General features: G+C 43.0%; 2 protein-coding genes across 6 annotated transcripts in view; one reads left to right on the top strand and one right to left on the bottom strand.

The window, feature by feature from the left end:
• Positions 1-3,690, top strand: part of LOC112248549 (two pore calcium channel protein 1) — a 26,248-nt gene extending 22,558 nt beyond the window's left edge. For 4 of the 5 annotated variants that reach the window (XM_024417685.2, XM_042320634.1, XM_024417684.2 and 1 more), the window contains exons 20-27: positions 215-304; positions 507-622; positions 735-781; positions 910-978; positions 1,045-1,141; positions 1,977-2,116; positions 2,251-2,331; positions 2,697-3,690. In XM_024417685.2, the coding sequence (XP_024273453.1) occupies positions 215-304; positions 507-622; positions 735-781; positions 910-978; positions 1,045-1,141; positions 1,977-2,116; positions 2,251-2,331; positions 2,697-2,834 (778 nt within the window). In that variant the 3' untranslated portion in view covers positions 2,835-3,690. The other variant, XM_024417686.2, reaches the window with a different exon arrangement.
• Positions 3,691-5,990: 2,300 nt separating this feature from the next.
• Positions 5,991-17,136, bottom strand: LOC112248548 (mitochondrial sodium/calcium exchanger protein). The gene is made up of 15 exons (XM_024417683.2): positions 16,583-17,136; positions 15,880-16,032; positions 15,313-15,365; positions 14,721-14,778; positions 14,412-14,517; positions 14,118-14,285; positions 13,778-13,912; positions 13,387-13,452; positions 13,157-13,287; positions 12,812-12,953; positions 12,590-12,711; positions 12,340-12,493; positions 12,138-12,218; positions 11,688-11,752; positions 5,991-6,951 (listed from the first exon to the last, which is right to left on the bottom strand). The coding sequence occupies exons 1-15, from the start codon at positions 16,775-16,777 to the stop codon at positions 6,763-6,765; spliced, it is 1,818 nt and encodes a 605-aa protein (XP_024273451.1). The 5' UTR covers positions 16,778-17,136; the 3' UTR covers positions 5,991-6,762.
• Positions 17,137-17,886: the final 750 nt, after the last annotated feature.

The following is a 17,886-nucleotide window of genomic DNA, read 5'->3' as shown; positions in this document are numbered from 1 at the left end:
TCAAATAAATCTTTCTCTCTACTATTATTCTGACATTTCACATTCTTAAAATAAAGTGGTTATCCTAAAACTGAATTTTTACAAGGATTAAATGTCAGGAATTGTGAAAAAATGAGTTTAAATGTATTTGGCTAAGGTGCATGTGAACTTCCACCTTCAACTCTATGAACCTTGTGTAAGAATCTACTTAATAAAAACTTGTATGTGTTCTCAGCCTGGGGCTGACATTGATCATCTTCTACTACTCCTTTGCCATTGTGGGGATGGAGTTCTTCGCTGATGTAGTTTACCCTAACTGCTGCAAGTGAGTCACGCATATACTCTTACACCAAGTTCACTCACACACTAACCTGTCAGTCTAACCTGACACTTTGTTCGAAGCAGAGCCTACCACAGACTAAGAGTACTAGAAAAGATATTGGTGCTCCAGTAATATGACGGCCATCTTGGTCAGGGTGGTTCACCTGGGTTTCAGTTTGTCTCTCTTCTATCTCTCGTTCTCACAGTACCAGTACAGTAGCAGATTCATACAGGCAGATCAATGTAACCATAGGCAATAGGACGGTGCTGGATGAGGGTTACTACTATCTCAACAACTTCGACAACATTCTCAGCAGCTTTGGTAAACACACACACAGTCATCAATACTAGCAGTTCCCTATATACTATTTTGTTATATAATAAACGGATAGATTTTGATGTGGGATTCAGCATCTCTCTCTCTCTCTCTGCAGTGACTCTGTTTGAGCTGACTGTGGTAAACAACTGGTACATCACCATGGTAAGACTCTTCCTTCTCACACTGTATGCTGCCTGTCACCTGTCTGATTAAACCTCTGCTGCTGCCTGACTGTCAAGCTTGTCCAAGTTACTGAGGTTGATTGACAGCTGCTGTCCCCTACCCAACAGGAAGGAGTGACCTCCATGACAACTCACTGGAGCCGCCTCTACTTCATGACCTTCTACATTGTCACCATGGTGAGAGTTGTGTGTGTGCGTGTGTGTGTGTGTGCGCACGTGTGTAATTATCTCTGTCCTCTCTAGGTGGTGATGACCATCATCGTTGCCTTCATCCTGGATGCGTTTGTGTTCCGTATGAACTACAGCCGGAAGAACAAAGAACCACTGTTAGATCCTGAGGGTAAGGGTGTGCATGCGTGCAATGAAAAATGTTAGTAAGATGAGAATGGTATAGTGTTTGAGATGTGTGTAACGATGGTGTGTTTGTGTGTTGTACATGAGAACGGTATTGTGTTTGAGATGTGTGTAACGATAGTGTGTTTGTGTGTTGTACATGAGAACGGTATAGTGTCTGAGATGTGTGTTTGTGTGTTGTAGATGAGAACGGTATAGTGTTTGAGATGTGTGTAACGATGGTGTGTTTGTGTGGTGTAGATGAGAACGGTATAGTGTTTGAGATGTGTGTAACGATGGTGTGTTTGTGTGGTGTAGATGAGAACGGTATAGTGTTTGAGATGTAACGATGGTGTGTTTGTGTGGTGTAGATGAGAACGGTATAGTGTTTGAGATGTAACGATGGTGTTTGTGTGTTGTAGATGAGAACGGTATAGTGTTTGAGATGTGTGTAACTATGTTGCGTTTGTGTGTTGTAGATGAGAACGGTATAGTGTTTGAGATGTGTGTAATGATGGTGTGTTTGTGTGTTGTAGATGAACGGTATAGTGTTTGAGATGTGTGTTGTAGATGAGAACGGTATAGTGTTTGAGATGTGTGTAACTATGTTGCGTTTGTGTGTTGTAGATGAGAACGGTATAGTGTTTGAGATGTGTGTAACTATGTTGCGTTTGTGTGTTGTAGATGAGAACGGTATAGTGTTTGAGATGTGTGTAATGATGGTGTGTTTGTGTGTTGTAGATGAGAACGGTATAGTGTTTGAGATGTGTGTAACTATGTTGCGTTTGTGTGTTGTAGATGAGAACGGTATAGTGTTTGAGATGTGTGTTTGTGTGTTGTAGATGAGAACGGTATAGTGTTTGAGGCAGAGGTGAGTCGTGACGAGGCGTTGGCTACTCTGGAGCTTTATAAGCAGACGTGCCCTGGACTCTCCTCACTCAACTCTCTACAGGGAGTACTGGTGGCCATGGACCGCAGCGGGGTGAGAACACACACACCGACCAACACTCACAAATAGACAGACACACACACTCGCTCGCTCACACAGCTTCACAAACCTTTCCCGTCCTACACTCTCAAAAATATAGACGGGTGTGTGTGTGTGTGTGTGTGTAGAGCTCGTTTCTGGTGTACTTGGGTCGGAGGTCGCGGACCAAGAGTGACCTCAGCATGAAGATGTATGAGGAAGAGATCCAGGTGAGCCTCATGCTGCCATGACAACCAGAATCCTGCTGACTGCTCAATGCTAGATTTGTCACTTTAAATAAGACTTTAGCTAACGTGACCTAGCTACAAAGGTGATGTTAATCTTGCCTTTTCTATCAGAGGAGGCTGGTGGAACGATTACTAGGAAGACAGGCTCAGTGTAAAGACTGGAATGGAATGAATGGACCAGTATCAAACATATACTTTGTTCCATTACAATGAGCAGGTCCATCTATAGCGCCTCCTACCAGCTTCTTCTGCTGTCTAGCAAATTGGATTACACATTTGTATATTTCTGATGTCAGCTGTGACAAGAAAAATTGTATGATTAATGTGTTATTGGTGTGTGTGTACAGGAGTGGTATGCTGAGTACTCCAGAGAGAACCTACCCCAGTCAGACCGAAGCCTCGTAGAAAGAGAGCTGGAAATCCCTCCTCCCTGCCCTGACCCTGAACCTCAACCCAACTCACAAGGACCACTTAGTATTAACTAACACTCACTCACTGTTTCGCTCTCTCTCTCTTACACACACACCTCTTTAACTTCAGTCATCATGTCACAGAGCACACTGTGAACTTAATGGTGATTGTCTTCCACAATGACAAGACCGAGAACCCCTCAAGTCTCTGTCTGTCTCCTTCCCTTCTTCCCCCTCCTCCCATCCTGAGGAAGTGTACTCTAGCAGCTTGGTCGGACAGTTGTAATGTGGACAGATGTGAAGGTGTCACTGAACTAGAGCCTGGATCCTGGACCTGTTGAGATGCAGCAGGGATTTATGTTGATATGAATCATGTTCTCTATCTGAATGGATCTGTGTTCAAACAGGTTTAACAGCTTTATCTAACCCCAACCCTGACAGGACCTTAGTCTGCTGATGCATTGACAGTTGAAGCAGAGCATCGGGCTGTGTTTTTAAGGGTCAGAGTTAGGCCCTCTAGCTGTGAGACAGAGCTAATGTTCAAGGCCAACACCAGAGTACGAGGAGTCACTAGAATTTGGAATTTCACACTGCTCTTCTTCACTGCTCACCACAGAGAGGACACACGTCTGGACAGTGAAAGGACACATACCTGTAGGTGAATACCAGGCTGCCTGTAGATACGTACAAACTCACACGATCCCGCCCCGTCTGCCAGCACTAGGCTAAGCCCCCTCAACAGCCACTATGCCCACCCCCCCACCCAACACACACCTCAAACCCCTGCACATGTCCAGTAACCTACAGCTATATCTCCTAGCCAGCGTTTGAACAAACCTAAGAGAAGACTTTACTTTTATAACTTGTTATTCTGTAAGTGTATTATAATGTATTTGGTGTATTAAATGAGGAATCATTTAAATACATTGTTCACTTTGCCAAGTGTATTTGTGTAGCTACCTTTGCTTTAAAGTGGCAGGGCTCAGACTAGCCCTGAGACATGGCTATAGACACCTATGGTATTTTAACCATCTTCTCTGTGTGGATGTTACAGGAAGGATTTTGGATGGTTTTATTTATATCTTAAACGGGTACAATACACAATAATCATCATCTCAGAACCTAGACATGAGTCTATGCATAAGTGCTTTTTACCCTGATATCATCTTCTTTAACGCATACACACACAGCCCAGACAGCTTCAACAAGAGAATCCTTTACCAAAGGTGCTTTTTATATGCAACAATTTCACCTGCAAATATCTATCAGGGACGATAATGTACTACCTCTATAGCTATCGTACATCTGTAGTAGTAAAATAATACAATTCCTTGATAAAAATGTATAACATTGTTTGATGCAACTGCATAAAATAGCTTGTTTAGGGCCATCTTCAAATGATTTAAATAGCTGTGCCTTGCTGTTTCACGATTGGTTCCCCTTCTCAGAAGTTGGAACTATATACAGTGGGGCAAAAAAGTATTTAGTCAGCCACTAATTGTGCAAGTTCTCCCACTTAAAATGAAGAGAGAGGCCTGTAATTTTCATCATAGTTACACTTATATGACAGACAAAATGAGAAAAAAAATCCAGAAAATCACATTGTAGGATTTTTTACTAATTTATTTGCAAATGATAGTGGAAAAAAACTTTTATTGACCAAATACTTCATCTCAATACTTTGTCATTGCCAACAAAGGGTATATAACAGAGGTCAAACGTTTTCTGTAAGTCTTCACAAGGTTTTCATACACTGTTGCTGGTATTTTGGCCCATTCCTCCATGCAGATCTCCTCTAGATCAGTGATGTTTTGGGGCTGTTGCTGGGCAACACAGACTTTCAACTCGCTCCAAGGATTTTCTATGGGGTTGAGATCTGGAGACTGGCTAGGCCACTCCAGGACCTTGAAATGCTTCTTACGAAGCCACTCCTTCGTTGCCCGGGCGGTGTGTTTGGGATCATTGTCATGCTGAAAGACCCAGCCACGTTTCATCTTCAATGCCCTTGCTAATGGAAGGTTTTCACTCAAATCTTACGATACATGGCCCCATTCATTCTTTCCTTTACACGGATCAGTCGTCCTGGTCCCTTTGCAGAAAAACAGCCCCAAAGCATGATGTTTCCACCCCCATGCTTTACAGTAGGTATGGTGTTCTTTGGATGCAACTCAGCATTCTTTATCCTCCAAAAACGACAGGTTGAGTTTTTACCAAAAAGTTATATTTTGGTTTCATCTGACCATATGACATTCTCCCAATCTTCTTCTGGATCATCCAAATACTCTCTAGCAAACTTCAGACGGGCCTGGACATGTACTGGCTTAAGCAGGGGGACACGTCTGGCACTGCAGGATTTGAGTCTCTGGCGGCGTAGTGTGTTACTGATGGTAGGCTTTGTTACTTTGGTCCCAGCTCTCTGCAGGTCATTCACTAGGTCCCTCCGTGTGGTTCTGGGATTTTATGCTCACCGGTCTTGTGATCATTTTGACCCCACGGGGTGAGATCTTGTGTGGAGCCCCAGATCGAGGGAGATTATCAGTGGTCTTATGTCTTCCATTTCCTAATAATTGCTCCCACAGTTGATTTCTTCAAACCAAGCTGCTTACCTATTGCAAATTCAGTCTTCCCAGCCTGGTGCAGGTCTACAATTTTGTTTCTGGTGTCCTTTGACAGGTCTTTGGTCTTGGCCATAGTGGAGTTTGGAGTGTGACTGTTTGAGGTTGTGGACAGGTGTCTTTTATACTGATAACAAGTTCAAACAGGTGCCATTAATACAGGTAAGCCTGTGAGGAGCCTCTTAAAGAAGAAGTTACAGGTCTGTGAGAGCCAGAAATCTTGCTTGTTTGTAGGTGACCAAATACTTATTTTCCACCATAATTTGCAAATAAATTCATAAAAAATCCTACAATGTGATTTTCTGGATTTTTTTCTCATTTCATGTCATAGTTGAAGTGTACCTATGATGAAAATTACAGGCCTCATCTTTTTAAGTGGGAGAACTTTCACAATTGGTGGCTGACTAAATATTTTTTAGCCCCACTGTAGGTGTTTCTAAGCCATATTATTTAAAATTCAGTAGGAAATCAAAATGATCGATAATGTGTTGCAAATAGCATTTTATTTTTTTTTAAAAGAAGGGAGAAAAAAAAAAAAAAAGTATATTTTCCCAATTGGTAGTTTAGTCTTGTCTCATCGCTGTAACTCCCGTACGGACTCAGGAGAGGCGAAGGTCGAGAACAGTGCGTCCTCTGAAACACGACCAAACTGCACTGTTTCTTGACACAATAATGCCCACTTAACCCGGAAGCCAGCCACACCAATGTGTCAGAGGAAACACTGTACACCTGGGGACCTTCTCCGTGTGCACTGCGCCCGTCCTGCGACAGGAGTCACTGGTGCGCGGTGGGACAAGGACATCCCTGCCAATTGTGCACCGCCCCATGGGTCTCTCGGGTTGTGGCCGACTGCGAAAGAAACTGGACTCGAACCCAGAATCTCTAGTGGCACAGGTAGCACTACTGTGTCACTCGGGAGGCCCACAAAAGAGCACATTTTATACAATTGACTCACATCAACCATTCCAGACGGCAGTTTTTCTCACTACAAGACACTACATTCACATTGATTTAAAGGAGAAAATTCCCTTAAAGTGCTACTGCATTTTTTTAAAATTTTTTTTACTCCTTGTCAGTACATGGGTTACTTTAAAACTGTGTGTTACTGTTATTTCTGTATATGTGTGTAATTGTTTTGTGTGGACCCCAGTAAGAGAAGCTGGTCCTTATGTAACAGCTAATGGCGATCTAAATATAAAAAATATAGTCAGTGTAAACAGACAAAAGTTAAATCACAGTCTGATTGGTTCCAACTCCGTTAAGGCACAGTGTGATTGGCTGTGACTCCATCTCTCCCAGGAAGAGGAAAGTCTCTCAGGTCTCGAACCCGTCTGGTCAGTATTCACAGATGGCTCTATCAGACTGGTCCAAACCATCTCGTACAGGCTTCAGGTGTGGATAAAGCCGAACTCTGTGAGCAGCGCAACCAGGAGGAAGACTGCATAGAAGAGCAGGAGGAAGATTCCATAGGCCCGGCCCAGGTGGAAACAACGCAGAGGAACTAGGATGAAGGAGAAGACCAGAGAGAGACCCAGAGAACCTGCTAGAACCCAGGTCAACAAACCCTCTGGTTCCAACTGGGTGGTGTAAAGGGGTGGGGGTTAGAGCGAGAGGGGGGGTGGAGAAAATAAATGAGAAACTAACCTTTGGCACATTTTAACACACAAATAAAATCAAGCTGTTGCAAGAGGGGAGTACCAGTCCAATTCAATTCTCTGGTCACTACCTCTACAAAATGCTTATTTCAGACAGTTACAAACAGCTTATATACAGTACCAGTCAAAAGTTTGGACACACCTACTCATTCAAGGGTTTTTCTTTATTTGTATTTTCTACATCGTAGAATAATAGTGAATACATCAAAACTATGAAATAACACATGGAATTATGTAGTAACCAAAAAAAGTGTAAAACAAATCAAAATATATTTTATATTTGAGATTCTTCAAAGTAGACACCCTTTGCCTTGATGACAGCTTTGCACACTCTTGGCATTCTCTCAACCAGCTGCATGAGGTAGTCACCTGAAATGCATTTCAATTAACGTTGCGTTATGGTAATGAGCTTGAGGCTATAAATAGGATCCCGGATATGGGATTGCTCGTCGCAACAGGTTAACAGGAGTCCCTTGTTAAAAGTTAGTGGAATTTCTTACTTTCCTTAACTTCTTGCGTCGAGCCATCCCGGATCCGGGATCGTGAATACAGCCTCAAGCTCATTACCATAACGCAACGTTAACTATTCATGAAAATCGCAAATGAAATTAAATTAATATGCTAGCTCTCAAGCTTAAGCCTTTTAACAACACTGTCATCTCAGATTTTCAAACTATGCTTCTCAACCATAGCAAAACAAGCATTTGTGTAACAGCTAGCGCAGCTAGCGTAGCATTTAGCATCAGCATTAGCAGGCAACATTTTCACAAAAAACAGAAAATCATTCAAATAAAATCATTACCTTTGAACAACTTCAGATGTTTTCAATGAGGAGACTCTCAGTTAGATAGCAAATGCTCAGTTTTTCCTGAAAGATTATTTGTTTAGGAGAAATCGCTCCGTTTGGTGCGTCACGTTTAGCTACGAAAAAAACCTGTATCCAGGAGTGTAATTATCCCCGCAGCTTATTAGCATAACACAACGTTAACTATTCATGAAAATCGCAAATGAAATGAAATTAATATGCTAGCTCTCAAGCTTAGCCTTTTGTTAACAACACTGTCATCTCAGATTTTCAAAATATGCTTCTCAACCATTGCAAAATAAGCATTTGTGTAACAGCTAGCGCGGCTAGCGTAGCATTTAGCGTTAGCATCAGCAGACAACATTTTCACAAAAACCAGAAAATCATTCAAATAAAATCATTACCTTTGAAGAACTTCAGATGTTTTCAATGAGGAGACTCTCAGTTAGATAGCAAATGCTCAGTTTTTCCTGAAAGATTATTTGTTTAGGAGAAATTGCTCCGTTTGGTGCGTCACGTTTGGCTACCAAAAAAAAACAAAAATTCAGTCTTCAAAACGCCGAACTTTTTTCCAAATTAACTCCATAATATCGACTGAAACATGGTAAACGTTGTTTAGAATCAATCCTCAAGGTGTTTTTCACATATCTCTTCATGATATATCGTTCGTTGAAAGCCTCCTCTCTCCTCTCAATCACTGGATGACTGTGTGCAGCTTGTAGATTACGCACCAATTTAGACAAAGGATACCGGGCGGACCCCTGGTAAATGTAGTCTCTTATGGCCAATCTTCCAATGATATGCCTACAAATACGTCACAATGCTGCAGACACCTTGGAGAAACGATAGAAAGGGCAGGCTCATTCCCGGCGCATTCACAGCCATATAAGGAGACAATGGAAAACAGAGCTTCAAAAATTCTGCCCATTTCCTGGTTGAAGTTTCATCTTGGTTTCGCCTGTAGCATGAGTTCTGTGGCACTCACAGATAATATCTTTGCAGTTTTGGAAACCTTAGAGTGTTTTCTTTCCAAAGCTGCCAATTATATGCATAGTCGAGCATCTTTTCGTGACAAAATATTGCTCTTAAAACGGGGACGTTTTTTTATCCATAAATTAAAAGAACGCCACCTATATCCAAGAAGTTAAGGCACTTGAGCCAAACAGTTGTGCTGTGACAAGGTAGAGGTGGTATACAGAAGATAGCCCTATTTGGTAACACATTATGGCAAGAAAAAAATCAAATAAGCAAAGAGAAACGACAGTCGATCATTACTTTAAGACATGAAGGTCAGACAATCTGGAAAATTTGAGGACAGCCACAGGAAAGGAAGACCCAGAGTTACCTCTGCTGCAGAGGACAAGTTCATTAGTTACCAGCCTCAGAAATTGCAGCCCAAATAAATGCTTCAGAGTTCAAGTAACAGACACATCTCAACATCAACTGTTCAGAGGAGACTGTAGACAGGTGGAAATCTGTAATTTGGTCTGATGAGTACATACAGTGCCTTGCGAAAGTATTCGGCCCCCTTGAACTTTGCGACCTTTAGGTCAACATTGGATCATTCAGAGATCCTTACTGAACTTCTGGAGAGAGTTTGCTGCACTGAAAGTAAAGGGGCTGAATAATTTTGCACGCCCAATTTTTCCGTTTTTGATTTCTTAAAAAAGTTTGAAATATCCAACAAATGTCGTTCCACTTCATGATTGTCTCCCTCTTGTTGTTGATTCTTCACAAAAAAATACAGTTTTATATCTTTATGTTTGAAGCCTGAAATGTGGTAAAAGGTCGCAAAGTTCAAGGGGGCCGAATACTTTCGCAAGGCACTGTATTTTAGATTTTAGGTTCGAAAGACTGTGTCTTTGAGAGACGCAGTAGGTGAACGGATGATCTACGAATGTGTGGTTCCCACCGTGAAGCAAGGAGGAGGTGTGAAGGTGTGGGGATGCTTTGCTGGTGACACTGTCAGTGATTTATTTAGAATTCAAGGCACACTTAACCAGCATGGCTACCACAGCATTCTGCAGCGATACGCCATCCCATCTGGTTTGCGCTTGGTCCCACTATCATTTGTTTTTTAACAGGACAATGACCCAACACACCTACAGGCTGTGTTAGGGTTATTTGACCAAGGAGAATGATGGAGTGCTGTATCAGATGACCTGGCCTCCACAATCACCCTACCTCAACCCAAATGAAATGGTTTGGGATGAGTTGGACCGAAGAGTGAATGAAAAGCAGCCAACAACTGCTCAGCATATGTGGAAAATCCTTCTAGACTGTTGGAAAAGCATTCCAGGTGAAGCTGGTTGAGAAAATTCCAAGAGTGTGCAAAACTGTCATCAAGGCAAAGGATGGCTACTTTGAAGAATCTAAAATATATTTTGATTAGTTTAACACTTTTTTGGTTACAACATGATTCCATATGTGTTATTTCATAGTTTTGATGTCTTCACTATTGTTCTACAGTGTAGAAAATAGTCAAATGAAAGAAAACTCCTTAAATGGGTAGGTGTGTCCAAACTTTTGACTGGTACTGTGTATATATACACTGAACAAGAATATAACAAAAATAAAAGCAATATGTAATGTTTGTCCAATGTTTCATGAGCTGAACTAAAAGATCCCCAAAAAATTTCATACGTACTAATTTTGCTCACATTTTTTTGCACAAATTTGTTTACATCCCTGTTACTCAACATTTCTCCTTTGCCAAGATAATCCATCCACCTGACAGATGTGGTATATCATGAATCTGATTAAACAGCATGATCATTACACGGTGCACCTTGTGCTGGGGACAATAAAAGGCCACTAAAATGTGCAGTTTTGTCACAAACCACAATGCCACAGATATTTCAAGTTTTGAGGGAGTGTGCAATCGGCATGCTGACTGCAGGAATGTCCACCAGAGCTGTTGCCAGAGACTTTAATGTTAATTTCTCTACCATAAGCCGTCTCCGACGTTGTTTTAGGGAATTTGGCCAACTGGCCTCAACCGCAGACCACGTGTATGGCGGCGTGTGGGCGAGCGGTTTGCTGATGTATACATTGTGAACAGGGTGCTCGATGGTGGGGTTATGGTATGGGCAGACAACGAACATAATTGCATTTTATTGATGGTCATTTGAATGCACAGACATACTCTGACGAGATCCTGAGGCCCATTGCCATGCCATTCATCCGCCGCCATCACCTCATGTTCACAGGATGTTCGTGGCACCTTAATTGGGGAATGGGCTCGTGGTAATGACTGGTGCGGAATCAGTGGAATGGTATCCATTTGCTCCCTTCTGGCCATTATTATGTGCCGTTCTCCCCTCAGCAGCCTCCACTGCTCATGTTTCAGCATGATAATGCACGGCTCCATGTCCCAAGGATCTGTACACAATTCCTGGAAGCTGAAAATGTCCCAGTTCTTCCATGGCCTGCATACTCATCAGACATGTCAGCCATTGAGCATGTTTGGGATGCTCTGGGTCGGCATGTACGACAGCGTGTTCCAGTTCCTGCCAATATCCAGCAACTTCGCACAGCCATTGAATAGGAGTGGGACAACATTCCACAATCAACAGCCTGATCAACTCTACACGAATGAGATGTGTCGTGCTGTATGAGGCAAATGGTGATCACACCAGATACTGACTGTTTTTTTAAAGGTATCTGTGACCAACAGATGCATATCTGTATTCCCAGTCATGTGAAATCCATAGATTATGGCCTAATTAATTTATTTCAATTTACTGATTTCCTTATATGAACTGTAAGAACTCAGTCAAATATTAGAAATTGTTGCGTTTATATTTTTGTTCCTATATGAGGTGAATGGTACTGAAGCTAAGAGCAGACGTACCGTCACCACTGGTTCGTTGTTAAACATCTGTATCAGACAGCCAATGCCCACTCCAATCAGCATGTCTGAAAGGAACATGATCAAGGGCAGAAACATGATGCACAAATGACAGCATAGACCTACACGTAGCAGACACACACGCACTCGCTTTTAACTTGCACAAACACACATCCAGCAGACACACACACACTCGCTTTAAACTTGCACAAACACATCCAGCAGACACACACACACTCACTTTTAACTTGCACAAACACATCCAGCAGACACACACACACTCGCTTTTAACTTGCACAAACACACATCCAGCAGACACACACACACTCGCTTTAAACTTGCACAAACACATCCAGCAGACACACACACACTCGCTTTTAACTTGCACAAACACATCCAGCAGACATACACACACTCACTTTTAACTTGCACAGCAGACACACAAAAGGATACTAAAGATGATTCCCCCAAAGCAGGCTGATAATGCCATCCGTGGGTAGCCCTGGCGAGCGATGGTGATGTCAGAAAAACAATCTAGGAACCGAAACAAACAGATTCAACACCACAATAAGTAAGCAGTCTGTTTGTCTTTTGTATATCTTTTGTATATTTAGTAGGTGAGGGCAGCGGTAACCGCAGTGTGTGTGTGTCTCACCCCCAATGCTATTTCCCCAGGCCAGCAGTGTGAGACCCAGTAAATTGTTGGAAAGACTAAGGACCACACCGAGCATGTGCAGGATACTGACCACCTCCGAGGCTGCAGCACTGATCCACATCGCACTCACCACAAAGCCCAACAGAGAGAACACCTATTGAAAAAAAAAAACACACATTATACAAACACCACAACACCTAGCAGAAACAAAAACAGTGACAGAGTGAATGAATGAGTCTGTGTGTCTTACTAAGTGGTATGCCGGTGGCTGGTCATTAGAAGTGGTGAGGAAGACTATGGCAGAGAGGAAGAGGCCAAAGAGCAACGTCAACGCCCAGACAGGAAACTGACCCTCGATCAGATACAAACCGTCTACAGAGAGAGAGAACACCAGTCCAGTCAGTTAACACACTTCCTCTGGAGAGGAATAGAGATGAAGGTTCTTTGACCCCACACAGGCATGCAAACTCACACTCTCCGGAGCTGAAGGTGAGCACACAAACCAGCGGCGCAGTGACAAGGTGGAGGCAGTTTAATGGTCTTCTCCAGTTCCTGTCTTCTTTGTCAGGATCCACCACTGGAACAGTCAACAGCAGCAGCAACTCCAGTGGCATCTATGGGGGGGACTGCAGCTCAGCAAACCACTCGCACTCAAACACACACTGATGCTCTTGTCAAGCTCTAGCTCTGTTTCCAACCCTTGTCCATTCCCCTTACCCTTAACCCTAATTCCTACAGATCTGCAAATGAAAAGTGCAAAAACACACATTCAGATCTGCAACCAGCAAATCGCACACATACATTCATGCACACACACCTTCAGTATTTTCACAGTCCTCCAGCGCCAGGTCTTCCTCCTCCAGGTCCTGCTGTCCACCGGGTTTAGAGAATTCAGCAGGATGGAACTGGTCGACTCACAGTAGGGGAGCAGGGGACGGTACTCACTATCTATACACGCACACACACACACACTCGACTGAATTGGTTCTCGTAGCACACCCCAGAGGTATAACTTAGTGGAATGTGCACAGTGACTGTGGTTGTTACCATAGCCCTCCTGGATGCTGCCATTAGATAAAAGAGGAGCCTGGTCTGACTCAGACGTCTGGAGCTCTGCAGAGAGAATCAACTGTCAGACACACAGGGTGTAGGTGTGTGTATGTGTGTGTTAGTTCTGCTATACTTGTGGGGACCTAAAAATCCCCCAAAGTCCCCACAAGGTTAGTAAAACAAGGAAAATTCTCCCTCTGGGGAACATTCCCCACGTCCCCATGAGTACACAGGCTATTTTAAGCTTATGGGATAGGTTAGGGTTAGGGCTACAGGTTAGGGTTAGCATTTGGGTTAGGGATACAGTTATGGTAAGGGTTAGGCTTAAGGGTTAGGGTAAATAGGACTTTGAATGGATAATACAGTTTAGTGTGTGTGTGTGTGTCACCTGGTACGTGTGTGTCAGCTGGTGCGTGTGTTGAGCTCTGGGTGGAACTTCTAGTTGCTGAGTGTTTCTGATGACTATAGATGTAGGCACTCACAATGACTGTTACCACATACACCACATACAGCCCAAGGTACCCTGCAGAGAGAAACACAGACAAACACTTATTCCACCCCAACCATCAGCGTGACTAGTCCTCCTACCTTCTGAAGTACACAAAACACAGAGTCTATGAATCAAGAAACGTCTGGTGTTGTTTAGCTCCCAGGGTAATGATGAATGTGGACTGACTGACTGACTGACTGACTGACTGTCTGTCTGTCTCTGTCTTCTGTATGTGTACCTAGTGTCTCTCCCAGTGATATAGTTCCTCTGTAGAGGATGATGAAGGTCCAGAAGACTGCAGCCATGTAGAAGATGACATCCCGCAGGAAGGGGCGGGACGCTACAGTGAAGGGTTTGACCAATGACACAGACCCGGCGACCACCGTGGTTACAAAGATACCCGCTCCTATGAACGAAGGGAGCGAGCGATTAAACTCTGTGTGTGTTTAAGGAACAGTGCACCTATAGCCAGGCAGTGTGTGTGCATGTACCAAACAGTGCACCTATAGCCAGGCAGTGTGTGTGCATGTACCAAACAGTGCTCCTATAGCCAGGCCAGCGGTGTGTGGACGGGAGAAGGCCACAGTGGCACTGAAGACATCTGGAGCTCCGTTTCCTAGCGCCAGGAACGTCACACCCTGACACACACATTTAGGGAAAACACTTCTGGTACTGGAGTAGAGTTTGTCCATGAGTATGTGTGTCTGTGTGTAACAATGGTGATTATTTAAGCACATTTAAAGAAAACTGCATGGAAATATGTTGTGTGTGTGTGTGTGAGAGAGAGAGAGAGAGAGAGAGAGAGAGAGAGGAAGAGAGAGAGGCCTGTATAGAAGGATACAGCCACGTTGTGTGTGAGTCGAAGGCTGGAGGAGATGGCTGAGAGGTTGGGACAGAAGCTGCAGAGAGAATAAACACAAAGATACACCTTCAACCAATCAATAGCTAACATAGAACACACCCTGACAGAGTCCAAACACTGTCCAAATATTTATGTGCCGTTTACTTTCAATCAAACACTGCTCTGTTCATTGGTTGATACCACTGCTTCTGCTTTCACTGTTCAAACACAAAGAGCAGCTGCTTTGTCTGTGATACATGTGATCAATCACATGACCTGATCACAAATGTTAGAGGTGAACAGAAACACTGCAACTCTTATCTCCCTGAGAGGAAAACAAAAGACACACACACACCTTAACCATGACACACTTATCTCCAGTGGTCAAGTGACTACTGGGTGAACTGCTGGAGATACCACTGTTGTAACTGCAGTCAGCGGAACATAACACTGTTGTAACTGCAGTCAGCGGAACACAATTACAAACAATACCTATCTCTTTACAGCTAGTGTCCTGGTAGCGAGAGAGAGTGTTACAAAACTCATGTTCAGTAAAGATATGTTGGAAACGGAACATGTGAGAGAAACTTACAACTTTGATGCCGTCAGTCCGAGAACTATGAACAAGATTAACAACCAGATAATCTGTAGAGAGGTGGGGAAAGAGATTATTTAGATTCGTTTTCTGACATGGCTGAAATATCAGTGTTTATAAAAATAACTTTCATATCAACAAGCAGGTATTGGGTCTCTTTCTCCCCCCAAAAATCACTAGTATATACGACTAGGTTTATGGGCTAAGAACAGTGTAAAGTGTTCAGTATTGAGCCTATGAGGTGAATACAGTATGGGCCTATGGGGAGTAAGTAATCCAGACTAACTCAGCTCTGTGAGAAGAATTCCTGAATTAAACCCTGACTCATGAGTTTTACTGCATGGCTCAGTTTGAGGAAGCTCTACTCAGAACAAGGGGAAGTGGCAGCTTTTATTCGTGTTCATGATACTAGCCCCGATTGAGGTTGCTTCAGATTCCTTATTTGAATGCATGTAGGTAATTCTGATTAAGAACACTTGCTAATGCCAAATTTGTGTATAATGCCTGTAATAACGCATGTAATAATGGTCTGCACGCACGCGCACACACACACAGTGTGCTTACGCAGAGTGTGATAGTGAGGGGTGTTAGGTTGGGTGGTAGTAGACAGAAGGCCATCTTGAGGTAGTTGATGAAGCTGTCTTCCATACTGCAGTCTGGAGTGGCCTTCACAAACGCACATCGATCAGCAGCACTCAGGTTCATCACAATGTCACACTGAAAGACACACACACAAATACTTAATTACTACATCACACTGGAAGAGAGGGGAAGCTTTCAAATAAATACATCGTCATCAATGATCTACTGCAATGAGCAGAACACACTTGTACGGAGAAGAAAATAAAAAGTATGAAAAGATTGCACTCACTAGTGTAAATCGCTCTGGGTAAGCGCGTCTGCTAAATGACTAAAATATCAAATGTTAACGTAAAATATAACAATATGGTGGATGTCATGTGTTATTTCATTGCAGTGCAGATGAAGGAAATGAGAGAAGGATTTAAAATAATATCAAATTGAACTTAAAGCAAAAAGGTTGCCCTCACAAACAACGGTCACGAGACCAGATACAACATGCGCATTCATGCCTACTTGAATAGTTGCCAGTTGTGCAGCTATAGCTCAACACCACTAAACGTGGCAAATCAGATCAACAATATTTTTTTCTGAAGAAAAAATGGCCATTTCAGGGTGCATCTGTCGGGAAAATTGAGTTACAAAGTTTGAGATTCAAGGTTGAAATCTAATTAGTTACCAGACTAACCTCGTCTGTGTTTCCCTGACGTAACATCGCGGAGTGTGTGTCCACCATGGTCCCCATAGAGAGCAGATCAGCACCGTCGGCGGATCGGTCTGGAGACGGAACTATCCCGGTCCCAGAATCACCGGAGCCCAAAACATGGCGACAGTGACACCACAACAGCAGCAACACGGATATAAGTACAACCCGAGATGTCATATTTTACTCCGTCCAGGAAATACATCCATTCCGATTCCTTGCCACATCAGACTGGTGGGAGGTGGGTTTGGTGGTTTGCATTAGACCTGAGAATAGAATACTGGAGAATTGAAAGTGTTCCTTGTTGCTGTAAACTAAATGTTGCAGTGACAGATTGAAGGCACCCTGATCAGCAATAATTCATAACAGAGCTTGCTTGACCAACCCTTTGTGACAGCCAACTCTTTATGTTGTAGGCTACTCGCTACAAATAAGCGCGGAAAGCTCGTTTTTTTCTAGTTGTTGACATTATATCAGTTCTAGTTTTCAGAAACGTCCGTGAACAATATGTACCAAAACGTCTGACTCGCGGTCACTCCTCTAAGGGTACGTCATCAGTTAGACTAAACTCTGACGTCCAAATATAAACCCATCCCACTATTTTAATGAGGAGCCGTCCAGACAGACTCCTTCGGGTGTGTGTGACTGTGTGTGTGTGTGAATGGGCGGACTTGGTGATTTGGAGGCCCCAGGTAGAGGCCAGTGAGACAAGCACCCATTTAAAGCAATCATAGCTACTGAATGAAGAGCTGTTCGGAGCCAGGTCTTTTCTTTGATGAACAAAGAAGAATGAACATGCTAACTGATATGATCGCACTTGTAAAGGTCTTTGCATTGGGGTGAGTCCCCTGTGGATCAGTTGGTAGAGCATGGCACTTGTAATGTCAAGGTTGTGGGTTTAGTTCCCACAGGAGACCAGTATGGGAAAAAGTACAAAAAGGCACTCACTCACTACTGAAAATTGCCCTAGGTAAGTGCATCTGCTAAAGTGTAAAAAAATATATATACAGTATATATATGTAATTTCATCTTGAGGGCCACATTGGGATTTTAAAACTAAATGAAGAGCTACACGGATTTCTTAGTCAAAAGTCATTTGCGAGCCAGAAAAAGCTCAGTTGTTTTAAAATATATAGCCTTGTCCTGGGTTCATTATCATTTCTAGCCTGCATCTTTTCTATTCGTTTTTACACGTTCAATTTAGGGATTCTGGGCCAATACAGGCCTTTATCTGATATTGTCTTTGCAATATCGACCAATACTAATATATTATTTCATTTTATGAACTT

This window comes from Oncorhynchus tshawytscha, linkage group LG04, assembly GCF_018296145.1.
Source record: "Oncorhynchus tshawytscha isolate Ot180627B linkage group LG04, Otsh_v2.0, whole genome shotgun sequence".
Taxonomy (NCBI): domain Eukaryota; kingdom Metazoa; phylum Chordata; class Actinopteri; order Salmoniformes; family Salmonidae; genus Oncorhynchus; species Oncorhynchus tshawytscha.
Note: the sequence above shows the minus strand (reverse complement) of the source record. Positions and strands in the feature narration are given on the sequence as shown.

Bases quoted from the DNA above. Each gene is read 5' to 3' on its own strand.
- LOC112248548 (XM_024417683.2), bottom strand. From the start codon at position 16,777: ATGACATCTCGGGTTGTACTTATATCCGTGTTGCTGCTGTTGTGGTGT. The intron at 14,779-15,312 runs GTAAGTTTCTCT...TTCTCTCTGCAG, and splicing joins GGACTGACGGCATCAAAGTT to CTTCTGTCCCAACCTCTCAG. The intron at 12,494-12,589 runs GTAAGACACACA...TTTTTTCAATAG, and splicing joins AGCCACCGGCATACCACTTA to GTGTTCTCTCTGTTGGGCTT.